Below are 14464 nucleotides of genomic sequence, written 5' to 3'. Positions count from 1 at the left end.
AGGCAGTATCTGATAGCTAAAAGACTTGAAAACAGGTCAAGAAATTTTGATATTTACATTAGTGATGTCCCCTCAAGAACTCTTAGGTATCTAAACGCTGACTCTTCTCACCCCTCCCTTGTGTACAGAGAGCGGGGATGGACAGGGGCTGCTGGTATTGGTCACTGCTGTAACTCCAGGGTCTGGAGTAGTGTCCCGCATTATCAGTGAATACCGAGTGACTAAAAGGTCAGTGCCCTCTCCCTCTGGCCACCCATCTGCGGAGAAGGGCCGGCCGAAGGCCACTCAGCTCCTCCACCAAACCATTTCCATTCGAGAATGCAACATTTACTGAATGCTAGCCGGGCTCTTTCTGAGCAAGTCGCGCCTCAGTCCCCAAGGTACTGCTAGGTACTAGTCCAGTGCCCAGCACCTGACACTCAATATCAGCGGATGATGCATTAATACGGTCATTATTGAAGCTGGTTACCGCCTAACGCTGCTGGACGAGTCTCGCCGGTTTCCTGCAGGTGGATGGTCCCGCCTAGCGCTCAGAGCAGAGCGCGTCAGACAGGATGACGCTGGCGTGGCTGGTGGGTGGGGCGGCATGGCCCGGCACGCGCACGCGCACTGCCGCGCCATCCTGTCCTGCGAGTGGGCGGGCGACGCATGCGCGGGCGGCGGCCTTAAGGCGGCCGCGGCCCCGAGTGTCCCAGTCGGCCTGTCAGCCGGCTAGGAGGCAGTGTCTGACAGTGGCGCGGCAGCCATGGCGGCAGAGGAGGAGGAGGTGGACTCGGCCGACCCGAGCGAGAGGTCAGTGCAGCGGGAGCTGCGTCTGGCTCGGGCGCGCGGGCAGTGCTAAGGGCTCTAACCTGCCCGGTCGTTCGGTTGTCCCGCCCCGGCGCGAATCCGCTCGGCGCGCGGAAGAGAAGCTTCTGGCCCCGCTCTGCCCTCAGCGGGCGCCCTTGGGGTCTGAATGTGACCCCGGCTGCGCCAGGAGGCCGCTTGACCCCCACGCCGACGGGTCCCGCGGGGTCGTGTGAGCGGCTCCGCCGGGCGGCTGCGGGAGTGGCTGGGCACCCAGCCCTGCTGAGGGCAGTTTTGCGGCAGAGACGGCTGCGGACCCCAGCCCTGCCCCAGCTGGACCCACGGGCGCTGAGCGGCGTCGCTGCACTTGACTCGAGTCACGGGAAACGGCCGAGTCACTCTGTCCGCTTCCGAGCACGGCTTCCGACCTCAGTTAAGCGCTGCGCTCGGTGCACCCGGGAGTGAGGGCGAAAGTGCTGTCCGGCCGGGTGTCTCCGGAGCCTGAGGAAGGGGCGGCGCTTCCTCGGAGCAGTGGTGGACCGAGAGTCCAGGTTCACCCCAGAAGCCGCGGGTCGGAAGGGGCTGTCGGGGGGAGGCGGAACGCAGAGTGGGGGAAAGGGGCTGGTGGAGTTTTCAGAAAATGTGTAATTTACCCGATAGTTTACAGGAAGAAAGTTAACACGATATGGATAACAAGCTCACTCAATGATCTCTCAAACAGAGATCTTCCTTTGCTTCCAAATGGTCTGGTGTTACTGAAGAAATGTGTGTGTTTGGTTTTCAGAAGACACATATGTAGAAACTTTTATGAAAGTGGGAGAAAGATGTTTAGTGGGAAGCTTTTTTTTTTTTTTTTGGAAGCTTTTTTTAAAAAAATTTATTAGAGTACAAGTGATTTGCTATATTGTGTTCAGGTGTACATTAAAGTGATTCAGTGCAGGAAAAAAAAATATATTCTTTTCAGATTCTTTTCCATTGTAGGTCATTACAGGGTATTGAAAATAGTTCCCTGTGCCATACAGTAGGTTCTTGTTTATCTGTTATATTTATAGTGGTGTGTATCTGTTAATCCTAAACTCCTAATTTATCCCTCCCCCCTTTCCCTTTTGGAATTCATAAATTCGTATTCTATATTTGAGTCTGTTTCTGTTTTGTAAATAAGTTCATTTTTATCATTTTTTTTTATTCCACATGTAAGGGATATCCTGTGATACCTGTCTTTCTCTGATTTTGTTCCGTTAGTATGGTAATCTCTAGGTCCATCCATGTTTCTGCAAATGACGATTTTTCATTCTTTTTTTAAGGTCAGTGTTCCCTTGTGTGTATGTGTGTATATATATACATCACATTTTCTTTATTCATTCATCTGTTGATGGACATTTAGGTTACTTTCCTGTCTGCTAGGACTTAATAAATAGTGCTACTGTGAATATTGGGGTGCATACATCTTTTGAAATTAGAGTTTTCATCTTTTCTAAATATATCCCCAGGAGTGGGATTGCTGGATCATATGTTCTTTTTAAGGAACCTCCATGCAGTTTTCCATAGTGGCTGCACCAGTTTACATTCCCATCAACAGTTAGGAGGGTTCTAATGGGAAACTTTTTGATATACAAAAATATTGTTTATTTTATTGTTTTCTATCTGTAGTTTCATGCACTTGGCAGTAGATGAAGAGCAGTTAATTAGTGGAAAAATTACATTGCTATGAACATTATTGTCTTATTTCTCAAGGCCAGTCATTCAGATTGGAAAGTAAATAAACATATGCTAATCCCCCTATGTGTTTAATATTTTGACAACAGTTCTACTTCAGATGCTGGGAGAAATTTTGTTATGAAACATAACCTAAATGACAGAGGGTAATATAAAGTCCCATGATAGATGGGGTGTTTGGAAAGATGACAGAAGGGAAAAGTTGTGAAATACTAGAAACTAGGTTCTTCCCTTGACTTTCTTTGTTTTTGTGAGTCACTCACTTCACTTCACAAGTCTGTTGTTTTGGTTTGTTGATGAACTTACTTGTTGAGGTAAGATGCCTAATGTCATGTCATCACAAGTAGGAACCTGTTAGCTTATCACCATCTAGTTTGTCACAACATTTTTGGCTCTGAGACTACTTTTATGGGATCTCTTTTGCCGCCATGTTGTTGGGAGGCTTGCAAGTCCAGGGCACACCCAGGAAAGGAATTTACGGTTTTGGTTGACAGCAGGAGGTCCCTGTAGATAGACTATAAACTATCCTTAGCAGCTGACCAGTCATAGGCCCTTGTTAGAGGTGGGCCTCTTTGGTGCTCTTGATGATACACTTGAGCAGTATCCAGTATATAAGCTGGTGTGACCTTGTGAATTCTGTTAAGCAAGTACCTGCTTATGCTGGATGCTCCCTAATGTATTCATATTAAACCTTAAGGTATAGCCTATGTGCTAGGTATTACTGTACCCATTTTTCGGATGCAGCTGCAGCTGGGACTGCAGCTGGCACTCCACCAGTGAGTAGTGGGAGTAGATTGGAACTCCCTCCCCATCTGGATTTAGTCTAAGGAGCTTTCCCCCATCTGCTTGCTTCTCACTGGGATTGGGCTTACTAGGATGTTTAGTTCTTATTTCCTTTGCTTCACTGATACTTTGTTATTTAGTCCTGCATTGATACAGAGCTCACTTTAATTTTTTTGTTGTTGGTTAATCAGCAGTCAGCTGTCCCAAGAGCAAAGTGGATTGTGAGAAAACTGAAGTCTTTGAATCCAGTTCCTTATTTTTAAGACGTTTCAGGTTTAGATGGGGGAATGGTATTAACAAAGGAAACAATTATAAAACAGTCAATGGTCATTTGAAGGCTCTTTGTTCTTCACTTGCTAAATCATGTCCAACTCTTTGCAATCCTTTTAACTCTAGCCCCCCCCCCCCCCCCCCCCCCCCCCCCCCCCCCCCCCCCGCCCAGGTTCCTCTGTCCATGGGATTTCCCAGGCAAGAATGCTAGAGTGAGTTGCCATTTCCTTCTCCAGGGGGGTCTTCCGGACTCAGGGATCAAACCCACATATCCTGGTTTGCAGACGGATTCTTTACCACTGAGCCACGCTGAGAAGCCGCAAAGGCTTTTTGGATCATATGATTCTTAGCCTTTCATTCCTAGTGTAGACGGGCATGCCTTGGAGCCATTTGGTTTTCAACATCTAATCCTTTTCAGTTGCAGTACTGTTGAGAAAGCAATATGTAACAAGAGTTAGGTAGACTTCTGTTAATTACTGCAAGGTTTGTCCCAGAGAATGTTTAATTATCAGTTGGGTTTAGAGGAAAGCTGTCATGGAATTGCGTGGTTGCAGAGTAGACCATAGACTAGCCAATTTGCAGTGGTGGTCTAGAGTTATTGCTAAAATTTCAGGAATTTTGCCAGCAGTTGGCAACTTGAAATCAGTCATGGTGGTTGTACTTACATGATGGAAATCATCAAATAGTATAAATAAGGGATTTTTCCCCCTTCCTCTCCAGTGGGTTTACCCTACTGGATTTTCATTAGAGTTTGATTGTGGTTTTTTGCCTTGGAGATAAGATAGAGAAATCCACTCTCCTATCTTTTAAAAGACTTCTCAGATCAGTGACCCCTCTCTGTTGCCATCTCCCCTTTCCAAATCCTTACCTCTTGACTTCTTAAAAATCACAGAACTCCTCAGGGTCACATTCCAGTGGACTTGTATTTTTCTTAATACTTACCTTTCTTGGGTCCTTTTTAGTGTTTGACACTAAAGATAGCTACTCTCTTTGGAGACTTTTATCAGACATTCTAACTCATGACATTTTGCTTTTTGTCTTACCTGAGACCAGTAGTTAATTTTGTTTTTTACCCCCATTCACTCTCTGAGATTCTGTCTCCATCTATGTTTTCATTGTGTTTTTTACTCACAACTGCTTGAGCTATCCTGTCTGTAGGGAGGGCTCAGAACTCCTTAGGATGAAGCCTTCTTCAGTATTCTAGTGATGTTTCTAATTGTGTATCAAATTATCAAATGTTTGCAACTGGTTTTTCAAATGTAACAAGTCCCAACCAGGATCTCATTTGCACCTCCTTCCCTTGAACTAAACCATACAAAAAGCTCAGAGCACCTCCTCAACTTCCTGTTTTTGTTAGGGTATTTAGGTACTTAGGTATTACCCAGATAATCATGATGGTGTGATCACTCACCTAGAGCCAGACATCCTGGAATGTGAAGTCAGGTGGGCCTAAGGAAGCATCACTATGAACAAAACTAGTGGAGGTGATGGAATTCTAGTTGAGCTATTTCAAATCCTGAAAGATGATGCTGTGAAAGTGCTGCACTCAATATGCCAGCAAACATGGAAAACTCAGCAGTGGCCACAGGACTGGAAAAGGTCAGTTTTCATTCCAATCCCAAAGAAAGGCAATGCCAAAGAATGCTCAAACTACCACATAATTGCACTCATCTCACACACTAACAAAGTAATGCTCAAAATCCTCCAAGCCAGGCTTCAGCAGTACATGAACCGTGAAATTCCTGATGTTCAAGCTGGTTTTAGAAAAGGCAGAGGAACCAGAGATCAAATTGCCAACATCCACTGGATCATGGAAAAAGCAAGAGAGTTCCAGAAAAACATCCATTTCTGCTTTATTGACTTTGCCAAAGCCTTTGACTATGTGAATCACAACAAACTGTGGAAAATTCTTCAAGAGATAGAAATACCAGTCTACCTGACCTGCCTCTTGAGAAATCTGTATGCAGGTCAGGAAGCAACAGTTAGAACTGGACATGGAACAACAGACTGGTTCCAAGTAGGAAAAGGAGTACGTAAAGGTTGTATATTGTCACACTGCTTGTTTAACTTATATGCAGAGTACATCATGCAAAATGTCAGGCTGGATGAAGCACAAGCTGGAATCAAGATTGCCGGGAGAAATATCAATAACCTCAGATAGGCAGATGACACCACCCTTATGGTAGAAAGTGAAGAACTAAAGAGCCTCTTGATGAAAGTGAAAGAGGAGAGTGAAAAAATTGGCTTAAAGCTCAACATTCAGAAAGCTAAGATCATGGCATCTGGTCCTATCACTTCATGGCAAATAGATGGGGAAACAGTGGAAAGAGTGGCTGACTTTATTTTCTGGGGCTCCAGAATCACTACAGATGGTGACTGCAGCCATGAAATTAAAAGACGGTTACTCCTTGGAAGGAAAGTTATGACCAACCTAGACAGCATATTCAAAAGCAGAGACATGACTTTGCCAACACAGGTCCATCTAGTCAAAGCTATGGTTTTTCCAGTGGTCATGTATGGATGTGAGAGTTGGACTATAAAGAAAGCTGATCACCGAAGAATTGATGCTTTTGAACTGTGGTGTTGGAGAAGACTCTTAAGAGTCCCTTGGACTGTGAGGAGATCCAACCAGTCCATCCTAAAGGAGATCAGTCCTGAGTGTTCAATGGAAGAACTGATGTTGAAGCTGAAGCGCTAATACTTTGGCCATCTGATGCGAAGAGCTGACTCATTTGAAAAGACCCTGATGCTGGGAAAGATTGAAGGCAGGAGGAGAAGGGGATGACAGAAGATGAGATGGTTGGATGGCATCACCGACTCAATGAGTTTGTAAACTCCAGGAGTTGGTGACGGACAGGGAGGCCTTGTGTGCTGCGGTCCATGGGGTCCCAAAGAGTTGGACATGACTGAGCGACTGAACTGAATTGAACTTAGGTTTTTGGTTCTTCTGGTCCTCCAGATTAAGAAATGTGGTACTGTCTTTTCACTCTCCCTCCCCCACCTCCATTGATCCAAACACAGAATCTATTACCACGTCCAGTAGCCTCTAAGTGCAACATCACCTTTCCAGCCCCATTGTCAGCTGGGGGCCTCAATGTTCTGTGCCCATGCTTTCCACATAACTTATGGAAAGTTAGTTACTTTTACACTCCCAAGAGGCACAGTCTAGTATGTAGCACAACCACCCACAGTAGAGGGCTTCCCAGGTGGCTCAGTGGTAAAGAATCCGCCTGCCAGTGCAGAAGATGCAGGAAATGCGGGTTCGGTTCCTGGATCAGGAAGATCCCCTGGAGAAGGAAATGGCAACTCACTCCAGTATTCTTGCCTGGAAAATTCCTTGGACAGAGGAGCCTGGGGGCTACAGTCCATGGGGTGGCAAAGAGTCAGACACTGTGAGCACTCATGCAGTCAGTTGCACACCCAGTGTGGTGGTATTATATGTCCTCAGCCTGACTTCCAAGCCCTTTGCAGGCGGTGAGGCTGCTAACTTTGGAGTCTTATTTCCTTCCTGTGCTCTGGGCTCAAGCCAAGCTGTGTCTTTCATTGTTTCCTACACATGTGCCTTGCTTACCTCCCATTTTTCCATGACTTGGTTCAAGTTGATTTCTCTGACCCCAAACAGAGGGTGATCTCCCTTCTTTTAAGATCCATGGTGTTTTCCTGCACTTTCTTTATGGCGCCTCCATCATGTCCTGTAGTATCGTTTTTCTGTCCTTGTTTTGTCAGATCATTGAAGACAGAGCTTTTGTGTTGCTCAAATGTCTGGTTGAGCCCAAAGGGGCTTTATAAATAGAAAGTTTCAATAACATTTTAAGAATTAAACATTTCAACTGTTCTAAATTTATGCTGACACAAACATTAGGATAAAAAATCCTAGTACTTGATTATTCATTTTGCAGTTGATTTAAATTTTTTTATTCCAAAATATCAAAGTACATCAATAGATACTGTTATAAGAAATTCAAAGTTTAAATTTGACTAGGATGAGTTTGAGCAGTTAGAATCATAAACGTAAATTATATCAGAGAATTGTGAATATGGTTCTTCTCCTTGACCTTGGATGAACCAACAGGGAACCATGCTTCACTGTTTCGCCTGTTCTCCAAAATGCCAGTTACAGACCAGCAAATGCAGATGTCATTCCTGTGACAAAGAACCTAACAAGAGATTTTAAAGTCCCATGGGTGGTACACTTAGTAAAAACAACACTGACTAACACATTTCAGAATAAAATGTGCCTCTGAATGAGTCCTTAAAGTCTATATTATTTATAATAGACGTTCAGTGCTCGCTTCGGCAACACATATACTAATAAAATTGGAATAATAACAGAGAAGATTAGCATGGCCCCTACACAAGGATGACACACAAATTCGTGAAGCGTTCCATATTTTTAGAAATTGACTGATTGTTAAGCAGATCTGTACACAAAAATAAAACTATAAAAGTAACAACAAAAAAAATGGCATGTTAATCATTTAAATTATGACTTATGTGAGACATACTCTTTTTTTTTCTTCTTCTTTTCCTGGGTAGGATTTAAGAAGTCATTTTCCAGGGGAAAAAAGGTCTTTATTTGCCCAAGGGTTATCATTTTCACTCTGGAAGTTTTCAGTCATTCACTGGTTAAGGAATTATTTCAGAGGAATACATATATTTATAACTCTAATCAGTTTGGATATTTATAATAAAAATGAAAACCTCATAGTTTCTCTAAATGAGGTAGATAGAATACTTGCTTAGAGTAGCTTATAGAGAGCAGTAATAAACGTAAGTTTTTCTTTCTTGATAGTACCAGTCAGTATAGGCCATTTTAAACAAACCTGTAATATAATGAAATTCTCTTTACTTGTAACCTAATTAGAAATGTTATTTAAGTAGCCAAAAACTATGTGGAAACTGACCAGACTTCTGTATATTTTCTTCAGAATACTTTGAAACCTCTTTCACTGTTTCACAATATTTACAGTTTGTGCAATTCAGATTTAGTAATACTATGGATAGTCAAATGCCTTAGAGAAGAAAACAGGAATTACTAGGAAATTTAAATGTTGATAGCCTAGGATACAAGTACAATGTTAATGCTATTTTTAAAAAAGAGAGAGAGAGAAAGAGTACATAGAAAATTCAGGGGAAAAGTTTCAGTTTTTATTTTAGAACTCGGGATACTTAAAATCAGATTCTTGAGTTAACAAACTGTTCATATGCTGAGCACATCTTATTGGCTTTCCTTAGAGTTGCCACCTTTGGTATGGTGTTTTAAAGCTTTTGTTACTGAGAAGTCTGCTCACTAAAAGTATTGCTTACATGTTACAGGTTGCAAAGCAAGTTTATTTAGTATTTTGTTTAGATGCTTTGGGGCTTGAGTCCTCAGCCTTCCTAATGAGGTTGGTTCTCAATAGATAAGTCAGTGTATGATAAAATCTTCCTGATGCCATAGATAGATAGAGTCCCTATCGTGAATGTCTTATCTTTATATTACAGCTGACACTTTTCATCTCTTCTGAAGTCAGGGCCTCAGCAAAGTATGATGGTATTTACTGTTTATCTGCTTATTAGAGAAGTTAATTTTTGCATTTCCGTGTATTTCCCAAAGTTCTGAGGAGGCAGCCCTGTATCTTGTTCACTGTATCATGGCCATGGTAAATTGAGTTGTTCTTTTGGACTTTGTGCCCTCAGAAGTATGGCTGGACATCTGACAAACCTCAGACTGTGTGCTTAGTTCCAATCTCAGTCTTGCACACAGTAAGCCGAGAAATGCAAAAACAACTCTGAATGGCATAGGAGATTTTGTGGAAGAGGCAAAGGGTTTCTTTGAAGATGAAGTCAATTTACCCCAAAGACAGGAAGTGAGGTTGGATGGGTGTTTTAAAGAGTTGAATCATAGAGGTTGCCAGCTAAGGTGTGGGAACTCATGAGCAAAAGCTTATAAACTGAAGGGAGGAAAAGGTAGACCTTGCTGTCACTCTTTAAAAATGTGCTTTTGAGCCTATATGCACTAACACTCAATCCTGTAGAATAAGAAAAAAATTAAGGCAATTTATATAAAACATTGTCATCTAGTTAAGGCAAAAACTGATGAGACAGAAACACGAGGCCCAAGGGAAGAGAGTTCCATTAACAGTGAAGATGAACTTTTAATGTATTTTGTTAAATATATATTTTTCAGTTTAAATATACTTTAGAAAAACTCCACTTAAAAAAAATTATCTACTTGAAAAAGCTGCTGTAAAAAACCTAGAGAGTTATTATTGGCCCCTCTTGTGGTTGAAGAGCCATTGTTTTTAATGTAATCCAATAAAAAGCCTTGCAAACATAAAAACATTATTTTGCCCCTTCTCTTTGAGTTAAGGCAATCACTGGGAAGCAAAATGCAGAGACAAGACAATCCTATCCCTTAAAAATTGGTTTTGTGATGAGTGATGAATAGGTGAAGGTAGGCATGATTCCTGTATTAACGGCTGCCGCGTCGCATTTTAAATTCTAGTGCCTTGTGCATAGGAGGCATAAAGAAACTGAAATTTTTTATATATAATTTGAATACTGAAACAAAGATTGCATTTGTGTTTCCTCTGCCCCAATGTGTCTATGATGTGAGGGGGAACAATAGTAGATATAGTTCATTTTACTTGTATTTGTTGTTTTTGTTGTAGAAAGAAAGAAAGTGAAGTCACTCAGTCGTGTCTGACTCTTTGTGATCCCATGGACACCAGGGTCTTCCATCCATGGGATTTTCTAGGCAAGAGTATGGAGTGGGTTGCCATTTCCTTCTCCCGGGAACTTCCTGACCCAGGGATCAAACCCAGGTCTCCCACATTGTAGGCAGACGCTTTACCATCTGAGCCACCACTGGCCTGATTCTCTTTGGCCAAGAACTGTGCTGTTATTGAGGGATATTTGCTGAAAAAAATTAATGAAATTGAGTTGTGAGTAACTTCCTATTGGTACTAATTCATGTACTTGTGGCCAGACATAGATGTTGATGACCATCTTGTCAAGAACTTTTTTTTTTAATTTTAACCCTGAAGAGCATGAGATTCTTTTAGTTGCCTGTTAAGCTGCAACTAAAAAACAATAGTTTTAGTTGCAGCTTAGCAGGCCGTTGAATAAATTGAAAATTTCATTGCTGAAGACTTGAGTTGTTTTTCCTTTATAATTTGTCAATAGTTTGCATATTTGCAAATAATCTGATAGTAGTAATGCTTTCTGTTATCTTGATACCTTGATAATAAGTTATAGGTAGCATTTGTCAGAGATGCCTAGAGGTCTTACCTCCTGTTAATTCAGAAGATTTGAAACGGGTTGCAGAGAATGTTAGATTGGAGCCTCATTTTAATATAGGCTATTATGGATCTTCTGTTCTATCCTTTTTTTATTACTGAGGTATAATTGACAGACATCTTTGTATTTGTTTCAGGGGTATAACATAATGATTTGGTATTTTTATATATTGCGAAATGATTATCACAGTCAGTCTAGTTTACCATGCAAAGTTACAGAATTTTTTTCTTGTGATGACAACTTTTTTAGATTTGCTCTCTTAGCTTTCAAATATGCAGTGCAGTACAGTACAGTAACTATAGCTGCCATGCTCTGCATTGCATCCCCATGACTTACTCATTGTATAGCTTATTTATACTTTACCCCCTTCACCCATTTTCCCCACTCTCCTCCTCTGTCAACCACCCATTTACCTCTGAGCTTATTGTTGTTATAGTTATTTTGAAAGATTCCACATATAAGTGGGATCATATGAATTTGTCTTTCTCTGTCTGACTTAATTTCATGTAGCATGATACCCCTAGGTTCACCCATGTTGTACAAATGTTAATATTTCATTCTTTTTTATGGCTGAATAATATTCCATTATGCATATGTTTTGTGTAACGTACACTCTTTCTCTATCAGTTTGTTGATGAACACTTAGGTTTTTTTCCATATCTTGGCCATTGTATTGTAGATAATGCTTCTGTGAACACTGGGGTGCATATATCTTTTCAAGTTACTTGTTTTGTCTTCAGATAAATACCCAGAAGTGGAACTGCTGGATCCTAGGGTAGTTTTATTTTTTGAGGAAACTTCATACTATTTTCCACCAACAGTGTGCAAGGGTTCCTTTTTCTCCATATTATCTCTAACATTTTTTCTTTCTTACCTTTTTGATGATAGCCATTCTAACAAGTGTGAGAGGATATCTCATTATGGTTTTGTTTTACATTTTTCCAATGTTAGTGATCTGAGCATCTTTTCATCTGTCTGTTTGCCATCTGTCTGTTTGCCATCTGTATGTTTTCTTTGGCAAAAAGTGTATTCAGATCCTCTGCCCGATTTTTAACTGGACTTTTTTTTTTTTTTCTCTTGAGTTGCGTGAGTTCTTTATGTATTTTGGATATTAACCTCTTATCAAATTTATGATTTTCAGATGTTTTCTCCCATTTTGTAGGTTGCCTTTTTGTTTTGTTGAGGGTTTCCTTTGCTGCACAGAAGCTTTTTACTTTAATGTAGTTGCACTTGTTTATTTTTGTTTTTGTTATGTTCTTTAAAAACTGATACCTGAGTGTTTGGCTTCCAACCAGCCTAAATCTAGGTGCTGACTGAGATCCTCCCCTTTGGGACACTGTGTTGGCATACCCTCAACTACTGGGAACTAGTAAAAATAAAATTAGCTTCTTGGACAATCACAAAGGATTGAAAGACAACCAGGAGCTAGGGCAGGGCTGAACAATAAGATTCATCTCCTACAACCAACTCTTTACCACTGGGAGAAGTGGTTGTTTTTAATCTAATGCATAGAAACCAACACAGAGAATCAAGCAAAATGAGGAAACAAAGGAATATGTTTCAAATGAAAAAACATGATAAAACCTCAGAGGGGAAAACCCCAGATCTGGAGGTGTCCCATGGACAGCAGTCACACAAATCAGGGCTCCGGAGGATTGGACGAGCTCCCTTCTGGAAGATGCTGGTGAGCTATAGCAAGGCAGAGGGTGAGTGTAAAAAGGCATCCCCCAGGCTGTGCTCCATGAAAGCACCTCTGTAGTTGCTCATGTGTGCCACACCAGAAACCTGCTTCTAAGGCCAAAACTCCTGGACTAATAAACAGGCCTCTTCTGAAAGAGACGAGGGATGTGTTTCGTCTGTGTGGTGTCCTAGGGGTGGTAGTCTTCAAGAAATGTCTCTGTGATTGTTACAGCCCCATGGCACCCAGGAACACAAGCCCCTCTGACCGCCAGAGCCGGGGGGAAGAAGAGGTGTCCTCTGGATCAGTTCAGTTCAGTCGCTCAGTCGTGTCCGACTCTTTGCAACCCCATGAATCACAGCATGCCAGGCCTCCCTGTCCATCACCAACTCCTGGAGTTTACCCAAACTCATGTCTATCGAGTCGGTGATGCCATCCAGCCATCTCATCCTCTGTTGTCCCCTTCTCCTCCTGCCCCCAATCCCTCCCAGCATCAGGGTCTTTTCCAATGAGTCAGTTCTTCGCATGAGGTGGCCAAAGTATTGGAGTTTCAGCTTCAGCTTCAGTTCTTCCATGAACACCCAGGACTGATCTCCTTTAGGATGGACTGGTTGAATCTCCTTGCAGTCCAAGGAACTCTCAAGAGTCTTCTCCAACACCACAGTTCAAAAGCATCAATTCTTCGGTGTTCAGCTTTCTTCACAGTCCAACTCTCACATCCATACATGACCACTGGAAAAACCATAGCCTTGACTATGGATAGCAAACCTAAAAATTGGGTCAGCAAACAGAAGATGGCAGAGAGCAGGAAGATGATGTCCACCAGTCTCCGTCCCTGGGGAGCATCCCAGCAGGCCCCTGCCCCTTCTGCCATCACTTTAAGACTAGGAAGTGAGTCTCTCACATGAACCCGGGTTGCTTTCAGAGGGCTGCTGCTGGATCCTGGTGCCCGTGAGGCTACACACAAGCCCTTTGAGAACCATTCCTTGGTGTGCCACACCCCACGTGTGTCCTGGCCTTGAGCCTTAAAACCACACATTTTGGGGGCTCATCTTTCAGGTGCCAGTCTTCAAAGTGAGGGAGCCCTATGTGGGTTATGAGCTGTTTGCTCCTCAGGGAGAAGCTCTGGGTTTTGCGTTACCTCCTGATTGTGGGTAGCTGCGCTATATAGTAGCGTTTACGGTGAGATTGTGTCTCAGCCTTTCCCACCTGCTTCGAAGTGGTTTTTCTCTGGTTTGCCCCTTTTATGGAGGGCTTGCTCAGCCAGTGTTTAGGTTATTGTCAGAGGAGACTGTTCCATCTATAGCGGTGGATTCAGTGTGTGCGTGGAGGAGATGAGAGCAGGATCTTCCATCTAGAACTGGAACCCCAGCATTCTTCTTTTCACATATTGTCTCCACAGTATAACCTACCTGCCATGAAAACCTGACCAAGTACATTTGCTTATGTTGTTTTTCAGTCACGCAGTCATGTCTGACTCTTCTGTGGCCCCATGGACTGTAGCCCGCTAGACTCCTCTGTCCATGGGATTTCTCAGGGGAGGATACTGGAATGGGTTGCCATTTCCTGCTCCAGGGGATCTTCCTGAACCAGGGATCAAACCTGAGTCTCTTGCATCTCCTGGACTGGCAGGTGGATTCTTTACCCCCTGAGCCACCTGGGGAGCCCACTCCTGCTTATAGTCCTGTCCTGTAATCCTCTGTGTGTATGTGTGTTCATATGCATACGTACATACATAGTTACGAAACTTACTATGAAGTCTTTATATCTAAAGATAAAAAGACAAGAAGAAATTTGACTAGCAGATAAAAAGGAAAATTTTATGTATGTGAAGAAAAAAGTGTGAAGTACCATGCTTCTGATCACCTTCCTAAATTGTTCATTCTGTTAATTACCCTTTTCTTGATTGACCTTTTTGCACTGACGTTTGTTTGTTTTTTGTTTTGTTTT

The 14464-nt window shown here is 42.4% G+C and overlaps 1 protein-coding gene and 1 non-coding gene across 2 annotated transcripts in view; both read left to right on the top strand.

The window, feature by feature from the left end:
• The first annotated feature begins 670 nt into the window (after positions 1–670).
• Positions 671–14464, top strand: part of ABHD5 (abhydrolase domain containing 5, lysophosphatidic acid acyltransferase) — a 38736-nt gene continuing 24942 nt past the window's right edge. Inside the window, exon 1 of the mRNA XM_052636838.1 lies at positions 671–792. Coding sequence (XP_052492798.1) covers positions 746–792 — 47 coding nt within the window. The 5' untranslated portion in view covers positions 671–745. The remainder of the gene's footprint in view (positions 793–14464) is intronic.
• On the top strand, positions 7840–7950 carry LOC128057992 (U6 spliceosomal RNA). Its single transcript, XR_008200382.1, has one exon. It is a non-coding gene; the product is annotated as a U6 spliceosomal RNA (small nuclear RNA).

The sequence above is a fragment of the Budorcas taxicolor genome, chromosome 1 (genome assembly GCF_023091745.1).
Source record: "Budorcas taxicolor isolate Tak-1 chromosome 1, Takin1.1, whole genome shotgun sequence".
Taxonomy (NCBI): Eukaryota; Metazoa; Chordata; class Mammalia; order Artiodactyla; family Bovidae; genus Budorcas; species Budorcas taxicolor.
The sequence above is the reverse complement of the archived record's forward strand: the minus strand, read 5'-3'. Positions and strand labels throughout refer to the sequence as shown.